This window comes from Podarcis tiliguerta (genome assembly GCF_965153285.1).
Source record: "Podarcis tiliguerta genome assembly, chromosome: 2".
Lineage (NCBI taxonomy): Eukaryota > Metazoa > Chordata > Lepidosauria > Squamata > Lacertidae > Podarcis > Podarcis tiliguerta.
Window position 1 is genome coordinate 42,118,975 of NC_139535.1, and position 12,584 is coordinate 42,131,558.

The following is a 12,584-nucleotide window of genomic DNA, read 5'->3' on the forward strand; positions in this document are numbered from 1 at the left end:
TTGGAGTTTTGAAACAGCTTCCAATTAGTAGTTTATGTATCTGTCACTCATATGAGGGGTTTCAAACATTATTACATTTGTCTTTCAGGGCAGAGGCCTGGCTCACACATCATGCTAAGCCTAAAACAAATCTTGTATTTTTGATCATTTTGATACATGGCCTGATAGCTTCTGGACTGTATTATTGTAATGTACTCTACATGGTGTATTCAGCCTTTGAAGTGTATTCAGAAACTTAAGTTGATCTAGAATGGAGTAACTAGGTTGTTAACTGCAGGTGGCTACATGGCAGAAAGCACATCTCATCCGTGCTCCCACCCACTGTTTAGGCAGAACTCAATGTACTGGTTTGGACTTGAAAGTCCTAAACGTTTTGAGATCAGGAAGATATCTTGATCAAACTTTGGCACATGCAACCACTTTTCTCTGCCTTGCATTTTGTTCATCATTTTAACAGGATCTGAGCATGTAACATGTAGTTTGAATGTCTAGGCTTCTGTAAAGTGCTTATTTAAATACTGTATATCGGTGTTGGGAAAAGACCACTAAGTTGGTCAGAACACTTGATTATTAAGTTGTTATCTTTGGTAAAAGTTCTTGAGGATTGTTAATGTTGTTTTTAGGGCTATTTATTCCTAGTAGTAGTGATGTTGCAAGAAGCAGATCTAAAATCTCAGTCCTGCAAATCTAAAAGTATTTAGCTAACATACAATGATGTAGAATTGGGGACCTATGTATACTTTATTGACTTTTAAGGGTTTAAAGCAATAGGATATCCATACTTGGTACGTCTTCCCTTTTTGTTTAGGTACTGCTGCATCCAGTTGGTATGATGGATTTTGTTTTAAGTATGAGGGATACTGTACATTACCTTTCTTTCTGTGGAAAATAATTGGGCAGAAATCCTTAGGATGCAGTCCTAGATCTGCTTATCAGCGAATAAGCACCATTGAACCTAATGACATTTTTTCTGAGTAGACATGTATGGGATTGCGCTGTAAAATTCTAGTTCCAGCTATTGAAGTTTTTAATAATATTCCCTATAATTGTGTTATATTACAGAGGAGACCACATAGGTACTTCAAGAAGGGGTGGGGGGGATGAAATGGAATCCCCATCCTCCCAACCAAAAAGTGTACTGTATATCCCTCTGTCCACAATAGCAAAAGTTTCGATTTAAAAGATCAGTTTTCTGTGCTGTATTCCTAAAGTACGATTGACAATCGAGAACTCTCCTTGCAGATTCTTAGCCTGTTAGGTTTAATTACACATAAGTCACCCAAAAGCCAGGACCCTCCCATTTATCACATGCTTGTGTGTTCAAATGTGTGTTTGCATATACACATAAGGAGGAAAGCCAGAGTCTGAGGATGTATTAGGTCGTGCTAATGCAAATGATGTTGGTGTGCTGACTAATCTATACCTGCTGGGACATGTTCATGAAATTATTTTTGCAAGTGGCTTCAAAGCAGATGCCATATATTACTTGGGTGTAGCCCATCATTTGATTCTGTGGTTGTATTTTTTCCTTCTGTTTTCCAGAATAATATAAACAAAAGAACTAGTCAAGCAATGAGATGTATATGTGCTTTATTTGCAACTAGAGTAAGTTTTGTGTACAAAGCGAGTAAAATACAAACATACTTAGTTACATCAATTGCTGACGGGTTGTGCATTGGATTTCCACTTGCATAATTGGACTTCACCTCCATCTCCCCCCCACCCCTCCACATAGCTTCCTGCATGTCCCCCATATCTGCTCTCACCAACACTCCTGCCCTATCTTCTTGCATGTATTTCCCTGAATGCTTAGCCCCCCCCCCCCCCATCCTCCCTACATGGCATGAGGAATGCCTGCAGGGGTCTTTTACTCATGTTCACTTTAATGTGTGATCAGAGGCCCTGATAAAGGAGGGTCCCCAAACACAGAGAGGAAAGCTCTCTTTTCTGTTTATGAACCTTCTGTAGAACCTTCTGGGCTACTTACATGGGTAGTGGCTTTGGAAGAACAGACGTTTTAACAAAAGGGAATGTGTGCATAAGGGCCAAGCAGGTCAGGAAACAGCTGGTTCAGTGCTAATGATGGAATCTGTTAGTATCAATGGAATACTTGCATGAAAAATAGCTGTGTCTTAACATTTTGTGGAAAATACAGTTAATGGCTTTCCTCATAATCTTTTCTAGATGCATAGTGTTTAATTCACTAGCACAAGACACTGGCCTGTAGTGTTTAGGGTTGCCACTTGACATTGTCAACCCCTCTGCAGGTTTTCTGCTCCATGTCTTGTTTCTCTTCTTCTTTCACCATTTCTGTTGTGGGTGTCCTAGGGTGTTGTTTATTTTTGTATTCAATTTATAGCAGTCCTTATTAATTTATATTGCTTTCTACAATATTTTGGCTTCATTTTTTTCTGATAACACACAAGTGTATCTTTCCATTCTTGACATCACTGCCTTTTGCTAATATACTTGCTTGCCTTGTGGTTGTGTTCTCATGGATGACTTTTTAAAAATGAAATTTATACAAAACTGAAATTTCTTATGACATCATAGTTCCACTTCTGTCTCTTTTAACCTTTTATTTTTGTGGGGGAGTTGTGTAAAGAAATCCCCATTTGTTTGGAAGTTTAATTCTGATGTTTCTTTTCATCCTTTTCTTTTCCTTTTCCTTTTCACTTCTCACTCTTGCATATCTTTGAGCTTTGGGGGTATCAGTTGAAAATAAAAGACAGACTGGTTGATTACGGTATCACCCACTGTCTGCACTTCATTATTGCAGTGCCCTTTTATATAGGCTTATCATTTCTTATCTTCAGCTGCTTTCCTTTCTTAAATTTTGTTGCTCACATTGGTTTTTATTAGGTCTAATTTTTATCCAGGTATCTCTTCTTTTTTCCTGAATTGGGCTTAGTTTCCATGTAGACATCAATTTTGCTAGCTTATTTATCTTTATTATAATCATTCTTATTTATCTGGTCACTTTATATTCCCTGTCTCTTTTTGCCTTATAGTATGCTTTACTTATAGTATGCTTTTTTCCTTGGGGTATTCCTTATCTTTGGAGTGCATCATCTCCTGATACTAGAACATAATCCTCAGTTTTGATTTTCCAGTATGGTTTAAAGGTATGTTTTTGTTTTTAAATATAACTTGTTAGATAAGGTTCTTCCATGTCCCTTTGCCTTTACTATTATTATTACTACAGTATATGCATTTGATTGTAGGTCAGGGGAGGGGCCTGTCTCTATTTTCATTTGTTATGCTATTTCGTTTTATTCTGAAAGCACTTAAGAAAGTATTATTCCAGGAAAAGCAAAGGAGCAGAGTCAATAAAGAAGTGGAAACCTTTCTTTGCTGATGCAACTTATTGGCAAATTCTGTGACTCTCTTGAAAGCAACTTCTAGTTTGCATTGTAACTTGTGTATCTCTTGGTGGGCTGTGGAAATTGCCTGGGCTGAGTTCAGGCTTTATTCATAACCAACAAGCCACCTTTGTATTGGAGCCCTCCTGGATTCACTGTAGTTTGGCAGTAATTGTGGTTGGTAATATTTTATGGTAGCTTCTAAATCTACTTGCAATTTTATTTGAAAGACCTGGTACTGAGGGTGAATATTGCTGGCACATTTACAGTGCTAAAACTTAATGTTAGAAATTGAATATTATATTATAGTAATGAGCTAGCTCTGAATGCTGCTTTTCAAGCACTTCTGCTTTGCATAGCCTGTGGGCATAATCCTACTGACACCAACTGTCTTGGCACACACTCAGAGATAAAAACAAAAGGCAAATTGTGTTAGCTGTTTTGAGGAGGGGATAGTTGACAAAACAAGGCCTAACATTCAGTTGACTTATTTATCATACAGCTAAAACTCTGCTTGTTTCTCATTTCCTTTTTCTTCACCTCAAACATTCATGAGAAATATACCTTACCCTAACTTTTTGCATAGTAGAAAAATCAGATTCCCCTGTTGGGGGCTTACAATTGCAACAAACATTAATGGATATTAGATTTGTTGTTTTGCATCTTTTGCATTCTTCTTTGCTCCTTGTTGCTGCTGAGCTGCTGCCAGAGTTCAGAAGCTAATTAAGAATATTGGGGAGGATAGAACAGTATCACAGTAGCATTGACAGTAATGTCATTGCAATGCTGTGTGTGTGTGTGTGTTTCTTTGAAGTGGCTTGAAAATGAAGTATACAGAAGTAAGTGTCCACCAGCTTCAGGACCCCCCCTCCTGTTGACTCTGATACTTGCCAGACTGCTAGCAAATGGAGAAGAAAGAAGGTGTTATCTGAACAGGGGTGCTCTTAGTTCTACTGTATTTGTGGCAATCCATTGCCTACCTTTTAACTGCTACTGATAGTGAAAACAATCTTGTTCACTTGCACCGAGGAGACAATAGTAAAAATTTCATAGATATGTGGAAGTGTACATGTGTAAATTGTTTTCTTTAATTGCTCAATCCAGGCTTGTATTTTCTTTAAGGGCAATGAACACTAGTAGACCTGCCATTCTTATAAACAGCCCTACAGTGATAAGCCAGTGTGCCCAAAGAGAGACGGAAGAAAACACAGCATGGTAAGGCAAGCTTTTTTCTTGGATTGTTGGATTTCTCATGAGAGAAAGAATATACATGAGGCAAACAGATACCAGTACTGTAGTTTTGAAATAAGGAGGACAAAGGAAGAACGTGATATGCAGCCTTCATTTTGTACCTTTTTAATTCCCCTCTCCCTCATTTGAAGCAGTGCTAGACAGGGTGATTATCTACTGTATTTGCCCACTGCTATTTTTCAGGAAAACTGGGACCCTTCATTCTGTTACTTTTAATGTTTTGAGAACACATTGTGGACCTAGAATCTGGAAGGAGGGAGATTAAATTCTTACCTTCTGTATGTAATAGCTGATTACAGAACTGGTTTAGAGATGAAAAGCTATTTTTAATGTAAAAAACCACCCATTGGCCTTGAATTTGTATCATTTCTTACTGTATTATCCCACATTTTCTAGTGAGCAAAGACAGAATTCCAGTCTGTTTAGTTTTTGTCCCATTTACAAGATGATAGTATTCCAAGTGGAACTGACTCTGTTTACATGTGCAAGACAGACTCGAGTCATGAACCAGGAGTTTTCTTAGATATTTGTGGAGATGGATCTAAAAGAGAAACTAAGCCATATTTTTCTCCACTATGCATTATCCCGTACACTTCTAAGATCCATTTCTCAAACACATTAAATGAACACATAACAAGCAATTTTTTGTTCTTTTTAAAAAGTATTTTAAGCAGTTTTTATGGCTTGTTTGTAAATTATATTGAGAGGTACAGTATGTAAGAGTTGATTTATAAATTAATAAATAACCACAAGTAGAAGTTAAAAAACACAGGTCTCAGTACAGATCTTTGGGGACCCCCACTTAGATTTCTCCTACCAACATGAACAATGGTCAGTGAAGATGGGAGTTGCAGTCCAGCAATCACTGGAGGACTACAGACATTTAAACTCCTGTTTAACACTTTCATGCTCAAATCAACTTAAGGTTTGTTCAGATGGCCACCAAAACATTAATGGCAGGATTTTTCTTTCTCTGCCACTATCATATTGTCAAGTGATATTGTGTTGTGCTGATTGATTTCATATTTAACTCTCCTCAATTGATGTTGATTTGTGTGTGTGATTTCTGAAGCTTATAATGAAGAAGTAATGAGAGAGTATTCTTTTCATGCCTTATGGATGTTACATTAAGTACTGTATAGCAAAGCAGTAATGTTCACCAAATTTAAAATCTTCTGTTCTGGAACACTGTGGAATAAGTTCACATTTAATACCTTGCCGTACATGTTGTGTCCCTAACAGCAGTAGATTTAAGTTATTATAATAGAAACAATTGCATGGGATTCTAAAGCTCTTGGAAGCTGTTGTTGAAAGAAAATGGGCAAAGAGCCTGTTAAGTTGAGGATTCACTTGGAGAACATGAGTCACATAGCGTAACAGTTCTGGTACTGCACGCCCAGAAATGACTGCAAAACATTGTTTTTAATGGTTAACATGATGGCAGTCCAGAAGGTGATCTCAGTCTCTCATATATGCTCTCAGAAAAATAGGCCTTATGACAAAAGGAAAAGAGGTTCCAGAAGCAAATAAAAATTCACATGAACCTCAGGCTTAAGTGGAAAAATACTCAGAACAGACTAACACGATAAAAACATCATAGGGATAAAGATTCACAGAAAGCAGTTTATTTGACATTAGCTCATTACCTCTGATGTTTGATGCAGTTACCACGATCCAGGTGCAAGTTGTAGTTTTTGATTAATCCCTTGCAGAACTAGCATTTAAAGAATAATTTACAGGACATTTTGAGCAGCCCAAAGGGACTGCTTGGTCTACTGCACATTTTTGCCTCAAAAATGCTTTTGTGCATCAGAACCATAGGAGCTAACTCCTAGGGGCTGTGGGGGTTTCAGCCCACACAATAATATATTTGAGGGGGCCGCCTCCCAAAGTTGATGGGCATTCCCATTCAAATGCTGTGTGTGCCCTTGTCATGTGATCAAGTATGCAGGGCGGGGCTTACCTGGGCCCCACAATATTTTATTCAAGGTAACATCCCTGATCAGAACATAAGTGTATCTAAAACAGCATGTGCATTCTACAGTAGTTAGCCAGTTGACTATGGGAAGCCCACATATGTGGTGTGAAGGCAGCATCCCTTTCCTTTTGCTTCTTAGCAGTGGCTATTCAGTGACTTCTGAACATGGGGGGGTACTTGTTAGGGCCAGGTTACCTAAAATATCATCTTGAGACTTTGAGATCTTGGGCTAGCAGAACAGTATGCTAAATGCAACCACTCCATATATTCATACGATGCTGGCAATATTATTTTTATTATTTCCCACAATGTAGTATTTGCACTGTGCATTACAGAATGGGAAACAGTACTGTATAGTATAAAGCCGTAGCCTTGTATGGGGAAGCTGCTTAACATGTACTTTATGTTCCCGAATTTGAGCAAAGTGCTGCACACAGTATATAAATTTACATGTATTTGACACTTCAAAAGATCAGTTTCAAAGTCAATAGCTTCACTGCAGTGAAACCGTGATTGAGAATTCAGTTTGCTTTCTGTTCTGGCTCTCTCTACTTCCTCTTTTTGTTGTGGCACAGTTTTTAGCTATGTGGATTTTAAAGTATTGCACAAAAACTCTGAAACCAAGTAAGGGAGTTGCCATTTCCATCAGGAATTGCCAAATATTTGCAGAAGTACAAAAGAAACAATATTCCACAGAACAACTTTTGGGAAATTCTTGGCAGAAGTAATAGTATAGCCATTACATTTAAAAAGATGTCTGGTGCAGCTTAACTCATTCTTTTCTACTTTGTCTCCCCTTGTTGGATTGTTTATCAAATAATTTCTCAGCTGACTCTGCCTAGGAGGCATCTTGAGATGTGGCCTCAGTCATGTTTCATAAAATAGTAAGGTTGGAACTTAGATCATCCAACCCTCATCTAAGGATAGGACTGCAAAATGAGGATGGGTGATGTTACAGGAGTAGCTAACCTGTGGCCCTCCAGATGTTGTTGGGCTCCAATTCCCATCAGCCCTGGCCAGTCTGGCCACTAGTCAGGGATGATGGGAGTTCTAGTCTGGGGCAGGACGATCACAGATTGGCCACCCATGATTTAAATATAGGCCAGCTAGCTAACAGCAGGTTGATAGTGGGACAGGGCAGACACGGACACTATGTCAGGGGTAGCAAACCACATGGGCCAGTTTTGACAGGTGAGTGGGGCAACCCATCTGTCAACCACACTGCATCATTATGACATCACATGATTGATAGGTGGGCTGTTCAACCCACCTGTCCCATTCACCCATGGAACCACAGCACAAGGGCTGTTGCCAGCCCTCCCTGTGCTATTCCTTTCTACCTCCAGTATGGCTGTGGAGCAGAGCTTCAGACAAGTGTGGATGGAGTGGTTGGTAACAGTTTCCAACTCGTTATCTGTGCTTTCCCTTCTGCCTTTAACATCAAATTGGCCTACGACCATTAGATTATGACAGTGGTTATTTAAGTATACATCAAGGAATATTTAGAAGTGGTCTTGCAACCAGGTGGTGAAATATAACTTGTATTACATTGACAAAGTGCATTGTTCAATGCATTTGTTTGTATAGTTTTAACAATGAGCTTGACTCTAACATCAAAAAATGTTTTTGGGGAAATGTGTGGAAGCAATGGATGCGACTGACTAAATTGACATTGTCTTGTATGGTTGTAGATATTCAGGTGCAGAGAATAGTAACTAGGATCAAAGTCTTCTCAACCCCCCCCCCCTCAAAAAAAGTTTTCTGAGATAGAGAATTAGTCTGGATTGTTCCAAAACACACATATCTGTGGTTTTCTGTTCTGTGAAAAGAAAGATGCTTTGTGTACTCAGAAATGCTTCATTGGCTAGAAAGAGTGTTTTGCTTCTCAAAGAAAACTTCCTTGTATGTTGCAGAGATGCTGAATTGTGATCCACATCGAGAGTTTGAATGGGATCATATATTTATGTTATGTCTAGAAGATTCATTCAAAAATTGTTTTGAAACACTTTGCAGGATTTTCCTCTCCACCAGAGTTGTGCTTAATATTTATAGACACTAGATTTCATAGAAACACAGAATTGTAGAGTTGAAAAGGACTTTGAGGGGTCATCTAGTCCAACCCCCTGCAGTGCAGGTGTCTCAACTAAATCATACATGACAGATAGTCATCCAATCTCTGCTTAAAAACGTCCAAGGAAGGAAAGTCCACCACCTCCTGTCTGTTCCATGGTCAAACAGCTTTTATCATCAAAGTTCTTAGTGATGTTTAGTTGAAATCTATCTTGTAAGTTTAATCAGTTAGTTTGGGTCCTTGCCTCTGGAGCAAAACAAGGTTGTTCCATCCTCCATTTGACAGCCTTTTAGATATTTGAAGATGTCTATCATATTTCCGAAGTCGTCTCTTTACCAGGCTAGACATACCCAATTCCCTCAACCATTCCTCATAAGGCTTGGTTTCCAGACACTTGGTCATCCTGGTTGCACTCTTCTGCACACATTCCAGCTTGTCAATATCCTTCTTAAATTTTGCTTCCCGGAACTGGACACAGTACTCCAGGTGTGGTCTGACCAAGGCAGAATAGAGTGGTACTGTTACTTATTTGGACACTGTACTTATGTTGATGTAGCCTAGAATAGCATTAACTTTTTTTGTTGCTGCACCACACTGTTGACTCATGTTAAGCTTGTCATTTACTAAGATCCCTAGATCCTTTTCACGTGTGCTATTGGCAATCCCCATTTGGGCATCTGGTTCTTCCTAAGTGTAGAACCTTACATTTGTCCCTATTCTAAACAAACAGATTTTTTTGACTAAGCTGTTCTTGCACAGTGTGTTCAGATGTGAAACATTTCTTCAGGGGAGACCATTCTTATCTGATTCCTGTGTAAAGTGGTGCTGTTCTACATTCTTTCTATAATGGGGATTTAACAACACTGAACACCAGGGGGCAGACTTCACCAAGAATAGCTATTTGTTTTTCTCCTATCATTTCAACAATTGCCATAAAGGCGGATTAATGTTTTGTATGGGCTTTATTTTCATCTTAAATTAAAACTGTATCTCAAAAAACACAGCTTCATTGATAAACAGTATATTTGTATATTTGCTTAATTAAACATTTATATGAATTTGTCCAAGATGTTTGCTATTACTTCACTGGGTGAACTCCCGTTGCTTGGTCCCTGCTCCTGCCAACCTAGCAGTTTGAAAGCACGTCAAAGTGCAAGTAGATAAATAGGTACCACTCTGGCTGGAAGGTAAACTGCGTTTCCATGCGCTGCTCTGGTTCGCCAGAAGTGGCTTAGTCATGCTGGCCACATGACCCGGAAGCTATACGCCGGCTCCCTCGGCCACTAAAGCAAGAAGAGAGCCGCAACCCCAGAGTCGGCCACGACTGGACCTAATGGTCAGGGTCCCTTTACCTTTACCCTATTTTTAAGGTGTACACTTTTATGTATTTATGTGTTGAGGGGCAACTAAGTGATTTTGTATGTATACCCAGAGTTCATGCTTCCCTTGCTTAGTACTATCTAAGGAGGCCTGACTATATTTACCTGTTTTCTAATAAATATTGAAAGATGGCTTCTCAGCTTCAGCAGCATATTTCCTTTATTCTTCCCCTGGGGTATTTAGGGGAGTCATTTAAACTTTAGCATGGATGTAGTAATTTATTTGGTGGCTTATTGGTATTAAGTGCTAATTTACAGATGATGTGATAGTGACAGCAATAGACATTTTATATCAAATAAATGTCCATTTGGGTGGTCTGTTATAGCATTCTGTGAAGCCAAAAGTATGATGATCTTCGTCCAATGAATAAATATTCAGTTTTTGCTTGACACTGATACTCTGCAGTGAATATTATTCTTGTATCTTGCATCCTGATTCTGAACACATTTACTTGTAAGTGAAACTATTGGATTCCAATCAAGCTTAACCTCCTGTGTTTAGGATTATAGCTTCAGTGCACTATGCAGGCATCCTCCACTTACACGCATTGGATTTGCTTGCAGCAGTGTTAGTGTGAATTGCCATGAAATAAATATGTAATTTGAACCAGGAAATGGTAGAGAAACGGCACAAAAAGAGTGGTAGAGAGCTGAAGAGCAGGGGGGCGGGGGGGCGCCCCACCCCTCACTCATTCACCCGCCTTGGCTTCCTTCTTCCTGGCCAGCAAAGCCGTTGCATGGGGTGTGGGGGCGGTGCTCCATGTCTCAGCCTGCCTGCCTGCCTGCCCTTTGTTCATTCGTTCATGTCAGTTTTGTTCCTGGGGTAGGACTTGAGAGTCCCTCTGCCTTCTGATCATCATCACCCTCTTCCTTCCCACCCCACAATCAGGCAGTAATTTTATTGGGGTGGGGGAGAAACTAAGTAAAATTAAGTTGTATCCCGCAACTTCCTTTTTTAAAAAAAATCATTTTTATTTGGTTTTACAAATACAAAGTTATAGAAAAGAATCCAAATATGTATCCATGTACAGAGATCCCTCCGAATCCCAGGAGTTCCCTTCATCCCCTCCATCGGGTCCCATTTTAAACATTTAATACAGCATATTCTTTGATTTTCCAACTTTTATATTATTCATGGTAATTGTTACACTACAAGTGAAATCAAAATCCTGCTAATGTTTCCCATTCTTTTATAAAGTTTTTATCCTCTTGGTTTCTGAGTTTTCCAGTCAGTTTTGCCATCTTGGCATAGTCCATCAGCTTGGTTTGCCACTCCTCTCTAGTAGGGACTTTGTCTTCTTTCCGTTTCTGGGCTTGGGTGGGCTGAACGGGATCTGCCAAGAAAGAGACGCTTCCCAGTCTCTCTCAACAGCACCCTCCTCCCCACTTTTCACGTATGTGCATGGAGTCCGCAAATGTAATCCCAGTGTAATTGAGCAACGCCTGTATTTCAGTTGTTTAACGAAGAGTTATTTTGATTAATTCTAATATGGTGAGTGAATGACACTGCACAAAATGCAACTCGACCAGCTCAGGGCTGAGCTGATAGCATAGAATCACACTATGTAAAGTGGCAAGTTTTTTTAAAAGATTGGTTGAAGAATTCTGGAAAGTTCACTACATGCATACATTTGCAATAAAACAGAAATTCCTGGGCACTCTGTGTTTCCAAGATAAGCAGAATTAAAACTGATTCATTATATGCATGCCAGTTTGTGTTCCTGTCACTGCTAGTTATTGATAATAGTACAGTGCTAGGATTCCCGTTATAGTACTCTACAGAGTGAACTGTGTAAATTATGCTGGATTCTGTTCCTCCCCTCATCATCCACTGTCAAATTCATATTATTTGTTTACTTTCCTTCTACTGCATGACTCAGATTTTAACAACCAAGCGCAAGTGAAAACATTGTTCTTTCATGTTCACGTTCTGGATTATATTTTTGAGAGAAGGCGAACTTGCTTTAATGTCTGCAAAACAAATTGTCCGCTAAACTGAATGTTTGTTTTCAAAAGCACGATCCTTTTTCCATTTTAAGATGGAAGAAAGCAAGTTATTAAAAAACAAAAATAAAGATCTCTGATCTCCTGCTTGCTCCTGACTGTGTATATTTTAAAGAGAAATGCTACATGGCTAGCTGTTCAATGTTAGGAAGGGTGAGCAAACCAAAACGGGGATGTATTTAAATGTATAGCTAAAAACGAGACAAGTCACAGGAAAAACATAGCAGTAAAGACATAGTATGGTGTGTGTGTGTGTGTGTGTGTGTGTGTGTTTGCATGTGCACGATGGGGATAGTGAAAACATGGATGAAAAATACAAAATAAACCACCATGTAATTTCAAACATGCTCTGGCATAAATAGCAGTAAATGGTTACGTCTGATGTAAATAGTTTCCACATGTTACAAGGAATTATCTAATGTTGGGTTTTGCAGACTTGTGAGCTACTGCTACACTGTAGAAAAACAAGTAAGTCATTGTGCTTTAATCGGTTTTGGAGTGATTGTATCAACTCTGTGTTTTAGTCTGAACACTTTTCA

At 39.0% G+C, this 12,584-nt stretch overlaps 1 protein-coding gene across 5 annotated transcripts in view; it reads left to right on the forward strand.

Annotated features, from left to right (window-relative positions):
• Positions 1 to 12,584, forward strand: part of ARHGEF3 (Rho guanine nucleotide exchange factor 3) — a 104,958-nt gene that overhangs the window by 4,608 nt on the left and 87,766 nt on the right. For 2 of the 5 annotated variants that reach the window (XM_083421402.1, XM_083421397.1), the window contains exon 2: positions 4,485 to 4,577. The exons of 1 other annotated variant lie outside the window; for it this stretch is intronic. In XM_083421402.1, the coding sequence (XP_083277528.1) occupies positions 4,575 to 4,577 (3 nt within the window). In that variant the 5' untranslated portion in view covers positions 4,485 to 4,574. Of the gene's footprint in view, positions 1 to 4,484; positions 4,578 to 7,861; positions 7,984 to 12,584 lie in introns of those variants that run through there. 2 more of the 5 variants (XM_083421398.1, XM_083421399.1) reach the window with 2 other exon arrangements.